This window comes from Lissotriton vulgaris, chromosome 7, assembly GCF_964263255.1.
Source record: "Lissotriton vulgaris chromosome 7, aLisVul1.2, whole genome shotgun sequence".
Lineage (NCBI taxonomy): Eukaryota > Metazoa > Chordata > Amphibia > Caudata > Salamandridae > Lissotriton > Lissotriton vulgaris.
Window position 1 is genome coordinate 420,524,673 of NC_141695.1, and position 15,290 is coordinate 420,539,962.

General features: G+C 46.1%; 1 protein-coding gene across 1 annotated transcript in view; it reads right to left on the reverse strand.

Moving 5' to 3' along the window:
- Window positions 1-14,045, reverse strand: part of CA11 (carbonic anhydrase 11 (inactive)) — a 768,903-nt gene extending 754,858 nt beyond the window's left edge. Inside the window, exon 1 of the mRNA XM_086928698.1 lies at window positions 13,667-14,045. Coding sequence (XP_086784824.1) covers window positions 13,667-13,730 — 64 coding nt within the window. The 5' untranslated portion in view covers window positions 13,731-14,045. The remainder of the gene's footprint in view (window positions 1-13,666) is intronic.
- Window positions 14,046-15,290: the final 1,245 nt, after the last annotated feature.

The following is a 15,290-nucleotide window of genomic DNA, read 5'->3' on the forward strand; positions in this document are numbered from 1 at the left end:
AGATAGATAGGACCCCTTTGGCCTTAATGAGTTACTCAACTTTAAGTAACCCTTTGGCGCTATTTATGTCCCAACTTCAGCTAAAACCCAAGGGCTCATCCCTGATGTTTCGTCCCGCCAACCCCTCATGTGGCTTTTAGTTCTTGACCATTGGGTGAGTAGGGAAAACAAACCTTTATTACCTTACAGCTTCTCTAGTCACAGAGTATATGTGTGTTCTGCACCTAGCCACATTAAGCTACAAACGGTGTGTGTCTCTCTCTGTCTATTTACAATGCCTGCTCATGCAAGGAACCCAGATGGTTAGTGCCTCTAACCTGGATAGCTACTGTACAACTTTTTTAAATCTTTTCACCTTTTAAACTTTCCCCACCCCACAAACCTCCTCACTAGCTCAGTGGTTGTTGTGTGTGCTCCACCATTTACACTATGCACATGCAATTGACCAGGCATGCAGTGGTTTTGTTTAACGCTCCACAATACCAACAGCATGCCACACTGTTCACAGATCCAATGAATAACGTGACCTGTTTTCCTTATTGCAAACTTGTACTTAACCATTGTTTGTTTATCTCTTCCCTATGTATAGGCATAGGACAACCCACAGAAGTAGCATACACCATCACACACATGACACTAGCATGTTGTTTTTCACCTTTTTAAGGTCCTGATGAATCGCGGGCAATTACCCATTGCGAGAAACATGTCAACCACCTTCACCCCTAGTCTCATCTAGAGTCACCTGACCTAACTTGTTGACACCTAGTGAGCTAGCCCCTTGTTTTTATTTGCAGCCAGGGGACCCCCAGAATAAAGTGAATTCCGGTACCCCTAGCTACATTTTAATATCCCATCCACTACCACACACCATCCCCGCCCACACACCCACACCTCACCATAAGGCTGTTGGATAAAAAGATCTCTGCCAAAGAGCCCCTCTTTGAGGTGAGCCCGTCGGGGATTGCACCGCCTCCCCGACGAGGAGCAACCGCCAATGATGAAGCATGACACCCTTCTGGGTGTGTGAGGCAAATCCATCCAACAAAATGGATGCCCCAGGGTGTTACTCCTACACCTTTGGTCACGCCAGTTAAATCTTCCCTAGTCTTCCATTGGAACAGTCCAGCAACCCCCCTTTGTTGTATTCTCAATGGTTAGATCGGCAGACCCTGATGCAGAGGTCTGGCCCGGGACCAGGCTTCAATTCCTGCCTCGGCGGTTCTTGGACTCAATCTCCCTGGACCTGATAATTCTCGCCTCGGTGCCTAGTCTAATCATGGGTCCCACTCTGTGACTCTGGGCAATAGCTTGCTTAATCTCCACAACGGCCCCAGCAGCGCTTGGATGCCTGGCTTCACCTTGGGGTGCCCAGGAGTGGACTTCTGACAGGAAAGCCAGGAAGGGTTCCACAGCGGTATGAATAAGGCGCTACAAGACCTCTGGGTAGAGGGCGCTATAAAAATACAAACACAATTACATTTACTAATAACCCCAGGTCCAAGAACCGGGAGGTGGTTTTGTGTTTTTTATCCCAGTCGTAGAGTCCCACCAAGTAGGCCTCACCAGTATGTCGTTCAGGCCTCATCGTGCAGATAGAATGGTGGTGGGTTATCTTGTACGAGCAATATTGTATGGCTGGGCACTCCTGTGGCCTATGGAGAAAGTCAGCATTTAGCTGGGGACATCAAGGGCATGGGGCGTCTGTTCTGTTAAAATAGCGGCTAATCTTTAATAAACTTGGTTTACTACATAGAATTGTATGAGCAGAAATCTGACAATTCGGGGTACATACTTTGGTTCACTAGTAGTTCAGTTCAGTCTTTGTCTATCAATGGTCTTGTTAATGCTGCTTCCCAGTTAAGGCGTAATGATGAAAGGGGGCAATCCCTTCTCTGCCATCAGGGTATCCTAGGGAATAAGGAGGCCCTCCTGACAGAGGTCACCTAGTGTGTGTAGTCCCAACTCATGCCTGATGGTCAGCTCTGCCATTGTAGTTGTGGTCCGACCTCAGGTTGTGCCAAGTATTGCCACTGCTGGTGTGTATGGCTTGGTTGAGTTAGTAAGGGAGAGGCTATGACAGAAATGCTGATATGTCACCCGCAACATTCTAAAAGATGGTAATGACGGCTTGGCAGAGGGGTGGGTAAAGTGAAGGATAGCAGCCATCTCTAATGCCGACTCCAGCGTAGCATCATCTTCAAGTTGTGTGCCTGTCAACCACCTAGCTACCCACTGAAGTTGGGAAGCAAAGTCATGATGCTCATAATTCAGTGTTGCTAGCCCACCTTGGTCTACAGGTAAATATAATTTCGTCAATGCCACTCTGCAGGGGGATTTGCTGCAGATAAAATTGCTGAGCCTCCTCTTCAGAGCTCTGAAGAAGGGGGTGATATATATAATGGCAGAATACAAAAGTAATAAAAGAGACAAGGAAGCGCCACCATCTTCAAGAGCAGTATGCAGCCAGCTGCCGACCGCAGCACTGTGGCCCAGAAGGCCATCTATGAGCTCACGGAAGTGGTCACCCGGATGAGGTTCCCCTCAAGCAGGTCCGACTCAGAATGGTATATCCTGACACCTAGGTATCTGAATACCGCTGGTTGCAAAGACATAACAACCCATTGATAGTTAATGTAGGGTCTAAGATTGTGGGCACAAAAGGAAAAAGGCAGGATTTTATCCAATTAACCCGAAAGCCAGATAAGTGGACAAAGCTGTTGAGCATGTGCGCTATTGAATGTGGGACAGAGTAGACTTCTCTGATATAGAGAAGCAAATCATCTGCATATAAAGAGATCATGTCAAGACTGTTGCCTACAGGTATACCCCAGTCTTTGGCCTGCCCCTGCATGTCCAGTGCCAGAGGCTCGATAGCCAAGGAAAAGAGAAGAGGGGAAAGTGGACAATCCTGCCAAGTGCTCCTGCGTATATGTACCTGGTCGGAGAACAGGGTTCTTGTGTGGACCCTTACCACTGACCCTATGCTGTATCGGGCAGTACTGCAAAGAGAAAGGGCCAGTCCAGTGACTCAAATGCCTTCTCCAGGTCCAAAACCCAGCTCCTGGAATGAGGGTAGGTGCCCAGAGCGTGAGCAAAGACCAGAAAAAGACACAGCAGATTGAGTGATGTATTGTGGGCTGGAACAACCCTGTTTGGCCCTGGTGTATTAGCACAGTGACCAGGGGCACCAGATGATCCGCTTACATTTTGGCCAATATTTTGTAGTCTGTATTAAGCAATGCTAGCTTCCTGTAGGAAACAAGTAGAGGAGGGTCCCTGTCTGGTTTGGTAAGGGACACCAGCAGGGCCTCTCAAAAGGACATCGCAAGGGGAGAAGGCAAATGGGCCTTATTGAGCATGGTCAGCAAGTGGGGAGAAGACTGGTCAGCATGCACCTTGTAAAACTCAGCTGGGAGTCCATCAAGACACAGTGACTTGCCTGTTGCCAGTGTGTGGATGGCTTCCTTTACCTCAATAGAGTAATGGGGGCATCAAGCTTCAGGTGTGGTCAGGGTTTATTCGTATGAAGGGGAGCGTATAAAGGAACATGTCTGTTTCAGCACCATCTGCTTTAAGCAGTAATTTATATAGCTTGCTGTAGTGCCCGGTGAGCTCATCATGGATGTCTCATTGTGTGTATAGCATACAATCACTAGCGGACTGTAGAAATACAATTGGTTGGTTGGGCTGCTCATGTCAGATCAGCCATGGCAGAAGGGAGCCCAATTTACATGCAACTGCATGAGTTTTAGCAGAATGCGTCACATAGTTATGGCATCTAAGAAGATCTAGTAGGGCGGCATGAGTGCACCACGCATCTCAAAGGGCGGAGCCAAGCGATTCATCATGCATGAGCTGGGTCTCCAGTTCCAAAATTTATGTTCGATCTGGGATAGCTCACCTTCAATTTGTCAGTACATTCTGCCATTTACTCCCAGACTATGACCCCGAATGATCACTTTCAACTCATCCCATTTAACCAACCTCAAGGTGGCAGTGCCTGTGTTATGATCAAAATAATTGTCTATTGTGGTACTAAGCACCGCGCGGAATGGAGGGTCAAATCAAATCAAGTCAGGTGTTTGTTAATCGTGACTACCCATCCGTAAGGGTCTCAAGGCGCTGGTGGTGTGGGAGGGGGGTGTTCGCAGGTTCCAGTCCATCAAGATGGAGGTCTGTCGAAGAGCCAGGTTTTAAGGTTTCTTGTGAAGATGGGGAGCGATGTTATCTGTCTGAGGTGGAGCGGAAGGTCCTTCAAGGCATGGCCGTGCAGAAGGAGAAGGAGCAGCATCCCGATCTGGTCTTTCTGGTGAGGTGGACCACGGCGTAGGAGAGGTGGGCTGATCGTAGGGTCCTTAGGGGTGCATGGAATTTGAGTCGGCTGTTCAGGTATGCTGGTCCGGTGTCATGGAGGGCCTTGTGAGCGTGGGTTAGCATCTTAGAAGTGACTCTAGCTTCCATGGGGAGCCAGTGGAGTGTGCGCAGGTGCTGGGAGATGTGGCAGTGGCTTGGCAGGTTGGGGACCAGTCTTGTGGCGGCGTTTTGGAGTTTCTGTAGCTTGCAGGTGAGGTTTTTGTTTATTCTGGCATAGAGTGTGTTGCCGTAGTCGAGCCTGCTGGTGACCAGAGCGTGAGTGACGATCTTTCTGTGTTTGAGGGAGATCCATTTGAAGGTCTTACGTAGGAGGCAGAGGGTGTGGAAGCAGGAGGATGAGACGGAGTTGATCTGGCGGTCCATTTTGAGCTCTGAGTCCAGGATGATTACCAGGTTGCGTGCGTGGCCGGTGGGGAAAGGTGGGCTTCTGAGAGCGGGGGGTCACCATGTGTCATTCCAGGTTTCTGGGTTTGGGCCCATGATGAGTACTTCAGTTTTGTTTGTGTTTAGTTGTAGGCAGCTGTTTTTCATCCATTTGGCGACGGCTTCCATGTCTTCTCAAAAGTTGTGTCTGGCGGTGTTGGGTTTGTTGGATAGGGAGAAGATGAGTTGGGTGTCATCTGCGTATGACACAATGTTGAGTCCGTAGGTTCTGGGGGCGAGCAGAGCCATGTAGACATTGAAGAGCTTGGGGCTGAGGGAGGACCCCTGGGGGACCCCGCAGATGGTAGGTGTAGGGTCTGAGAGGAAAGGGGCCGGAGAGTAAGGAGCAGATCCAGTCAAGGGCCTTGTCTTGGATCCCTGTGTCGTGGAGTCTGCGTATTAGTGTACGGTGACAGACTGTGTTGAACGCCGCTGAGAGGTCGAGGAGGATGAGGGCTGCTGTTTCTCCTTTGTCCCGTAAGGTAAGGATGTCATCTGTTGCGGCAAGGATGGCGGTTTCCGCACTGTGGTTTTTTCTGAAGCCGGATTGAGAGGAGTCGAGAATGTTGTGCTCTTCGATGAATGTGGCGAGTTGGCTGTTGATGGCTTTCTCAATGACTTTCGCTGGGAACGGGAGCAGGGAGATGGGTCTGTAGTTTTTGAGATCGGTGGGGTCCGCCGAGGGTTTCTTCAGGAGGGGGTTGATCTCAGTGTATTTCCAGTCGTCAGGGAATGCGGCGGTTGCCAGGGAGCGGTTGATGGTGTAGCAGAGCATGGGTGCGATGGTGTCGGCGGCTTTGTTGAAAATGTGGTGGGGACAGGGGTCCATGGGAGCCCGGGAGTGGATTGACTTCAACGTCTTCTGTGTGTCTTCGGTGGTGAGGGCTGTCCAGTTGTCGATTGCTGGTTTCAGGGTGTCGGTGGTTGGTGAGGGTTCAGTGTGTGGGTTGTCTTTGTCGAAGTTGTTGTAGATGCTCTTGATTTTGTGGTGGAAAAAGATGCTGAGTTTGTCGCAGAGGTCTTGTGAGGGAGGGATGTCGGTGGACAATCTGGTGGGTTGGGCGAACTCCTAGATGATGTTGAAGAGTTCTTTGCTGTTCTGTGCATGAGTGGAGATTCTGTCTTCAAACGCGTTTTTCCTCGTTTTTCTGATGAGAGTTAGAGGCGGCTCTGAAGTTGTTGTGGGCTTCTGTGGATTTGGTGTTCCTCCAGGCCTTTTTGAGGTGGCGGCAAGTGCGTCTGGACTCTCGAAGTTAGGTGGTGAACCATCTAGCTTTTTTGGCGTGGGTGTTGTTTTTCTTGAGGGAGGCTACGGTGTTGGCGCTGTCAGAGATCCATCTCTGCAGGGTTCGTGCTGCGGTGTCTTCTAAAGTTGCAGGCTGTAGATGCCAGGTGGATGTGGGGCGACCAGTATATTAGGTGAGGTATAAATATTGGTGGTGGGGGTCCAAGTGAGTGAGCCTCAAGTAATCAATGTGTGTGAATGAGGGCACAAGGGTAAGTTTACTAACCATGCGATCTATGCACATGTAAATCGTAAGGTGTGGAAAAAAAGGAATACTCTTGCTTTTCCATGTTTCACAATCTCCAAACATCTGCCAAATGCCGGTGATCTTGCCAGTTCTGCAGCGTATGTGCATAGAGGCACCAGGTGTATGTGGGAGAGGGGGAAATGATCTATATAGATCAGTGTTCAGCACATAGTTAAAGTTCCCACCGAGTAACAATGGGAGCCCACTCCAGGAAGAGAGCACCACCGAAAGTTGGCATAAAAAGGGCGCTTGGTTGATGTTGCATATGTTCCCTATTAAAATGTGCCTTCCATCTAGGTGACCATTGATACATGAATAACGACCTTCAGGGTCTATGATCACGTCTGGTGAGTCGAAAGGCATCCCCGGGCCATTCACTTGCCGTAATATGAACAGCGTTTGTGTTTCTACCATTTCTACCATTTCTACGCCCTGCCCTGACCAAGCAATTTTAGGTAAGCAACTTTCTGACTGCTACTCAGCCATTTTGGTTGCCATTTTTTAACCTGGAGTTGTTTTAGTTCTCCATATTATTTTCGTGTGTGACTCCAAATGTCTTTGACAAGTCATCTAATGTAGACCCACTCCATTGACATTGTTCTCAGATTGAAACATTACTTGCGCTCATAGTTTTGGACGGTACCTCTTGGATATAATTACTTATGATTTGACAGATATTTTTGCACTGTAATCAGCTGCTCAGATTGAATGTCAAACCTTCCTCTGCCTTATTTCTTTTTGTTCTTTTTCACTTTATTACCGCACTTGAGCATTGGGCTATTTCTACTTTCTTAAACTTATTTTTAAAACTTGCACAATATTTGCTATCTTTTCTGGAATATTTTTATGTCTGAAGTTTATATATGTATGTGTATAGTCTAGCAGTATTACTGAAAGAGAAGTGTTAAACTATAATTAGTATTGTGGTGTGCTTAATTTAAACTTTGTATTACACCACTTTGCAAATATGTATTCATTTGTGGCATACAGAATATAGTATTCATTATTTTGAGTGGCTTTTAATGAACCACTGTTCCCTCTACTGATAATCTGACAAACATCATGTTCATGGCATTCTCATGGCCTGACAATTAGAATGAGGAAATCCTGGCTCCAATCAGAAATCTTAGGAAGTGCAGATGTTGAAAATAGATGGTTGTGGTAGTTTTCTGTACAGCCCAAAAGTGATACCTGCAACCAAAATTAAGACACCAGAAACCAGCCTTCAGCTTTCATTTGAGTTCATTTCCTAAACGCATGGCACCCAGTTTATTAAATGCGGGCATGGAGAGGCCATAGAAAACCAATACGTCTGGTACCCCCACTCAGAAGATGCAGAGGAACACAGACAGAGCTGTTTGATGGGTTAAGTTCTTGTGCAAATAAAGACTCAGTGTAATCACCATTTTCATAGAAACCAATGCTAAAAAGTTCACAAATACCATCCTCAACATGTTCTCCGAGCTACCAATCAGAGCAAAAAGGACTGGTACCCAGAGAAAGAAACCTTAGGATGTGCAAATATTGAAACTTTATTTTTAATGTGGGTTTACATACAGCCCATGGGTAATAATTGTGACCAAAGTAAAGATACTCGCAAGCTGAATTTTTCATTCATGTGCTTTGAAATTTCCAAATTACATTGCACCTAGTGTGTTGCATGTTGACACGCCACACCTATTAAAAATACATACATGTGTGGTATTCCCACTTTTAGAAGAGCCAGCAGAAAAGAAAAAGTGGGTCAGGACTTGTCAGTGAGCCTGCATGAGGGAGACTGGATAGAATGCAGAAAATCTGACAAACATTATGCTTCGTGTTTTCGCCGGTCAGAGCAAGCATGTATCACAAAACTCCTTAGGTTATACAGAGTTAGAATATATATTTCTCATGCTTTCAATAAAGTCCTTAAAATGAGTTCTTTCATCAAATGAACAGTGCACAATAAGCAATGATAATTTCCCAATTTTGCATTCTTCATTTATATTATGTGATTGTGCATCCTATATTTCATATGTAAACCCACACTTATTTGGTATTCCAATCTTCCAGACATTCAGAGCAACATTTCCTTAAATAGTGTTACAGGATTTCTGATAAATTCCCTCAAAAATATTGGATAAGTTCGTTTTGAAAAATGAAAATATCTGTAAAGCAGGGTTTGTACCAATATATTGCTCACAATGCGCTGAAACAATATATATTTTGTATGGGTGCACAATGAGTCCACAGAGGTTCATGTTTTTGAACAACCATGCAGTGATTTGTATTAAGGTGTTCCCATACAGAGGTGCGCTAACACCCTGAAACAGAATGGGTGAAGATGGAAATTGAAGGAGCGGATATCCTGCTTCTGCAATGAAAACTACTCGTGGCCCAGCCTCTATGGTTTTATCTAGGCCCTGCCTCCAGTTGCACAGATGAGGCACTAGAAGCTGCACCCTCCAGATTTTGCACCCCTTGCATATATATTGCATACAAATGTTTCCAGTATGCACGTGTATTTACTTTTCTATTTTACATCCCCGTGTTTTGGAAAATCATCATCAGGTGTTGAACTTTTATTTTTGGAACTTCTATGGTTCTTTGATATTTCGACCTGTGAGCTCTCCTCCCCCATGCATGCTGTTAGATAGTTCAGTGGGATAATAGTTAAGCCAATCTTATTAAAAGAGGTCCCTTGGCACCCATTGCTGGTCGTGGAAACATCTGGATGCACTCCTGTTAGTACTGCTCTCTTTGACTTTTCCTGCGATATTAGCTGCCCCCCAGGCTGTCTGCATCTGTGAGGCCTTATCACTGTCTATATACTTCTTAGCACGGTTACAATACCAAACAGTTTAATAGTGTAGTAAAAAAAAAGTGAGAAACATTCACTTTAGTGTGCAGTAGAACATTGCACCGAAGCATCCACGTATTTAATGTTATACCTTCAATGACTGTTCTTTGGACCAGTACCAAGGCACAAGCAGACCATAGAAGATGTGCAGATCTGAACCGCGCACTACCGAATACTTCTTCTTCCTACCTTGTTTCTCTTGTCCGATATTAGCCATTCCCGAGCTTCACTATTACCAAACTGCCGCGTGTTCACAAGCATCACCCTGGCATGCAGCAAACTGGCCAAATCTGGTCTGTGATTTCCGAAGAACTTTGACAGAGGGTATTCTTTAGTTGTGAAAGTCCAGGTGAGTTCATAATTGTGCTCTGTGATTTTGCCAGAAGCTGAAGGTTAGGTGGTAAACAATAAAATCCTGCTTAGACACAGCTCAGGGGGCTACTCTGCAAAACCTGGAGGTCATGGTTCTAGCCTGAGAGGTGTCAGTCAGCCTTTCATCAAACTGAGGCTGATGAGCTGAGTATTACTGAGTCAGGAAATATAATGCCTTTCATTTACACTGCTGTTTTTATTATTATTCCTATTATCGATGTTGTTATATGAAAAAGATTAAGGGGCAATGGCAGAAAAAGGTCGAACATTTCCTAGTACAGAGTGACTATATAGAATCCATAGCACCTTATGGATATATTAAAAGTCCTCATAGCTTCCTACAGAAGTGCTCTGGGCAGGACCTATCATGCCTTGTGGATGCATCCATTTATAAATATAAACTGTACTTCTCCATCAAAAGCTCTTCTCGCTGCCCTTGAGAGACTTTGGGCGGAAAGCACTCCTTTGGTTCTTACAATGTGAAGTGTCATTAAATTGGCAGAAAACGGTCTGATTTTGGAAAGTTATAAATTCAGATACATACAGCAGTTCCGGCCTCAGAACTGCGCTGGTTTTCCACGCAAACGTTAAATCTTTGTCTACGGGACACTCTTAAAGTGTGTTAAAGGTAACGTATGGCTATACTCTATTGAGATTCTGTGGCTCTCTATAGGAAGCTGTGTGACAAACCACCAGACAACTGGAATCTACTGCAGATATGTGTCCTGATTACACTATTGTCTAACTTGGAAAGTTCTCCTTGACCATGTATGGGATGAGAAAGGTTTTTCATTAGAAAAGGCGCATTTCCTATATGACATAAAGTATAGCAGGATGCAGTAGTCATATAGCAACAGCAATAAATATTCAGCTGATCTTATGTGGATAATTTTCGCAAATTTGTAGTGCACTAAATGTGTACACTTAGTTCCGAAAGAAATTCTTCACTGCTCCACTCTAAGTGGCGACGAAGAATTTGTCTGCCAATGATGCTCCAGTAAGTGCCCTTTTCAAAGGATGTTGAAATAAATGAAATGCCTTTCCATCATTAGGTACAAGATGGGATCCTACGTTGAGTGCAAACCCACCTTATAAGAAGAAACTGGGCCTTGGTGCCCAAATCTCGCAGAATGTGGAAGATGGGATGGGGAGGATCAGGTAGGAGTGTCCGTCTATATGTTAAAAATACACAAGGCAGGGATCCAAGCCCTGAACTTCCATTTTACAGATCACACAATGCCTTTGCCTCTAATTTATGCAAGATAATCCATAATGTGCTATTCCAAACACATGCAGCCTCATTTCAGGCTCAACAATGCAAGAACTCACGGAGCAACAAGTGGGTTAACTTCATTGACTACAACCAGGAGACATGCTGACCTATGAAATCATGGTTTGTGGGTCCTTGCCCGGAGCCATTGATGTAAAAAGAAGCAGAGGACCCTAGACAATTCCGCAAGAGATGCCAGACTGATGCATCTGGTTAGCATATTCATGGCACACGTACTGGATAGCGGCATCTGGAGTGGCCTTGTGTAGGGCCGAGCTAGTTGATTCACCGAATACTAAAGTCAAGTCTGGGTTTTAGCACGGCCAAGGCTCATGCAAATTAACTCCACGGAATTTAATTAAATGTAAATGAGCCTCATACATATTCACTGTGGATAACTTGAAACCCTGACTGGATTTTCCATGTGTCGTAAGTCGACCACCCCAGCTTTCATATAGAGGTTGACAATGCTGCTATAGCCTTAATTTTTAATCTGTCCAGGTGGGCAAAATCAGTCACAGGTCCATTCAATCTGGCCTACATTTGTCACATATTATTTTATATTTTACCAAATAAGGATAAAATCTGGCTCCTACCACTCCAAACCGTACCGAGGTCGGTCCTAATCCGGGTTTGGTCAAAATGTGTTAGGTTTGGACCATTTCTGCCTTGAGTGGTACGGGCCAGTTTAAATCTTGGTAAGGCTAGTCCAGGCCTGACACTGGACAGTCCAAACCTGGGCTGGGTCCATCATAATGTGTTGCAGGTTGCCTGCCTCTGGGATTCATGGACACCTGCCTGGCCTGTCACTATCATTTGTATACTGATTCTCATAAGTGCTGTTCTTCATCATATTGTTCATGTGCCATTTTGGGATTTGATCTGCCTCGTCTTTGGGAGTGATTCCAGTTAACAGCAGATGGTAATCTTGATAAATGTGCCTTTTAAATTCATGTTTTGGCCCCTGTTTAGAACATGAGCAATTCATGATCAAGACAAATGTATATAGATCATGTGGTCCACTTCTGTGAGTCAACGCCCATTCTGTGGGCTCGACTTCCGGCGTGGGTGCCCCCTCCCCTTAATTACCTATTTTTTGGCCTCTTACATTTTCCATTTTGCATATGTAAAGGCAGTGATTTGACTTTCCGTGCCCTTCCTCCGCCTCACACCTTTACAATCACATGTTGCCCATTCCATATGTGTGGTACAAATGTACATATGCTTGAGTTACGTTCCTGCAACAGGCGTAATTTAGAGAGCGCAAAAATATGCATTATCATCTGGATGCAAGTACGGAAATTGGGCAAAATATCCCTTTTGAAGACAAGCGGTTTCCTGCCTTATTTCGCTCGTTGGTCATGACACGCCAGTGCTTAGAAACAGGCAAGACACGTATGTTAGGAGCCGTGCTAAAGAAAACTGCTAATTTACACCTGGCAATTATTGAAATATTTAATTTCTATCCTCTTTTACACCCAAAGCTATTCAAAGAAAAAGGTGTCACTTTTTGCACATATATGGTTCACTTGACCCGAAAAAATTGGTCTGATGAGAACTGGGGACCGCGTATTCTTGGTTATTAACCCCAAATGTCGCTCACCTTTCGATTTTAATTATCTTCTTTTTTCTGGATTAGTGATAAATATTTATACGTTCTGTTAGCTGGCTCAGCTGGATCCGTCTATTTAAGCCGCTAGGAGGCTGGCGCCTTAAGAGGCTTTCCCGCCAATTAGGGGATCGCCCTCCTGTGCATAGACGCGCCCGGTGGCCTGAGTGACAGCCGGTGTAAATCTTCCAGAACCACAGACGCGCGTGCACTCGTCAGCTGGATAGGAGAGCCATTCGCGGTGGGTGCATCGCCGCCACTGCAGCTCACGGGCAGGTGAACATCTACTGTTCATTAACTCGCATTATCATTCGGGAATATGGCATTTGCTTCACTCTTGTTTAATTTCTGTTAAATCGACTTAACAACATCAGAGTGACACGTACTGACAGGGAACAACAAGTCTATGGTTGTTGAATATCTTTCAGAGTTGTGTGCTTTAGGAGACAATAGCAAGCTCGGCGTTTTGCTGCCTTCAGGTGAAGGCATTATTACGAGCTTGTGCTTCAAATCATTCAATTCACAAACTGTTTTTTCCAAGTCACAGTCCATACCTGCTAAGTGCTAAAGCATCACGTGAGAGACCCAGCGCGCTTCACTTTTGGCAGCAACAGCCCACCCTGGGGGTACCAGGAGAAAGGCCCCTGTTTCCGTCGTTTTCTGTCCGTGGGGGCGAGAACAACCACCTGTTTGCTCCAGGGGAGCCTGGGACTCCCGTGGGTTTCTAGTCTCCTGCACTGGTGGGTGCGTCAGAGACTGGTGCCACTCCTGAGCTCAGCGCAACAGGGTGCTGTTCCAAATCAGCAGCCCCCGCCTTCTGGGATGTCGTCCTGGGTGCCGAGGGACGCCTCGGGTCGCGTTCTCCTCGGCATGTTTCATAGTGAGCTGATGACCCCATAGAACCACAACGACTAGAAACGTCTGCACCCTCGCTGCTCCGTTCATCAAAGCGCTCCGAAGTTGTTTGATTACAATACAACCCACTAACTACATTCATATAACGGAGACTCTACCCTTTGACAATGGTGTGGTCCTGGGACAAACACGCTGGGCAAGATTCTAAAAGAAAATGCATTAGAAGGAAATGCTGCAGGCGCTTTTCATACATCGTTTCCCACAACCTACGGGAATTAGTAACCTCATTCCCTTCTAGCGCTTGAGTACTTGTGATGTTTAAGAGCTTTACGAAAAAATTTAAATAAATAAATGCAATGTTTATTAATGTTCGCATAAAGGTGCTGCCTTACCTGCTACGTAGGTGACGGCACCTGCCTGGAAGATTAGCAGAGCTCTGCAGATTAAAGGCAACATCCTTCTACAGGTTCTCTCTTCATCCCCAGAACAACCAGGAGCAGAAATAATCTGAGATGTTAATGGATTTAAAAAGTAGACTGCCAAATTCACAAAGTGTGTTTTCAAGTTTTCTCTCGGCACTGAACAGTCAACGAGACAGCTTTATCTTCACGCAAGCATCTTGTTCCAGCATCCGTGCTTGAAAAATCTTTTGACAGTACTTCGCAGGGCCAGTTCTTTTACTTTATAAATATATGATAAGTGATGTCTACCACGCTGGCGTCTCTAGAACGTGCTGCATCTCTTTAATATATACAAAAAAAGCAAATATGATTTTCTTCTTATTTCGCCGTATTTGTAAAAAAAAAAAAAAAAAAAAAACACTGAACAGAATCAACGGTTGCGTCCGCTGTCCCAGGAGAGCAGCCGGGATACTTGGCTCATTTTCCTGAAAGGCGAACAAAAAGAACGGCAAATCGCGAACACAGTATCCGATAAGCGTCGCTTGGAGTGGGTGGGAATCCCGGCTCGAGGCAGGGCTCTTCGCATTGGCGTTTTACATGTGTACATATAATTTTATAAGTTGATGGCGAAGGCGAGAGGCGCGCGGTTGAACGTGGAGTCCAGACGAAACCCCCCTCGAAAGCCCCGACGTGGATGTCAGATCTGACAGCCCGACAATCTAGCGTCTGTCCAAAAGATGTCTTTGCTCAGCACCATCTCCAGTGAGTGCGCCGCCCCCTCTCGTGGTCTGGCAGGTGTTGTGAGAGTGCACCCGTCCCCTATCAGTCCCTGTATCTCTCCCAGCTCCCTCTTCCCTAGTTCTATCTCTCTGCCTCTCTCTGTACGATCACATTTTCTTTTCCACACACACCCTGAGAGGGGAGAAGGGGAGGGGGAGAGATTTAAGGTGGATCCTGGGAGGAGGTGGGAAAATATGGAATGAATAAATAACGCCTTGCAAGCCTGTAATCTCTCTGGAAATCTGCGCTCCCTTAAGTGAGGGAGACCCCGGGCAGTCTTTGGTTACAGGGCGCAGGGAGGCGCAGATGTCTGGCTGCAGGTGCGGTTAGCGGACTGAGGCTGGGACCTGTCCTCCAGGCGCTGCCAACAGGGTCTATTGGTGAAAAAAAACAGAGACAAGAGATCTACTGTCTCATAACCCATTTCAAAACGTCACTAGGTATAGAATGTACCATCTGATGGTTACTAGATGCGACTTACCTTTCTGAAATACCCGTAGGAAGGGGAGTCACAGAAAGCGAGGGAGGACACACCTGTGATGGATGGGGAACAAGGTGAGAAGTGCGAGACCGAGCCTTGCACGTGTGAAAATGCGGGGTGAGAGGGAAGGAGACACATAGACCCTGTTACGAATAGTGGGGACAGGGTGGGTGGGGCTAGGGACTGAGGGCATGTGATGATGACTGGAAAGGGAGAGGAAAGGAAGAACAACTGAGATGAATCTAGGGACTTGGTGGGAAGAGGGGATCCGAATCTGGGCCGAAGGGAAGGACACGGCCGGCGAGATGAAGGCATCTGATGATTGGAGGGATAGAGCGAGATGCAGATGAGAGA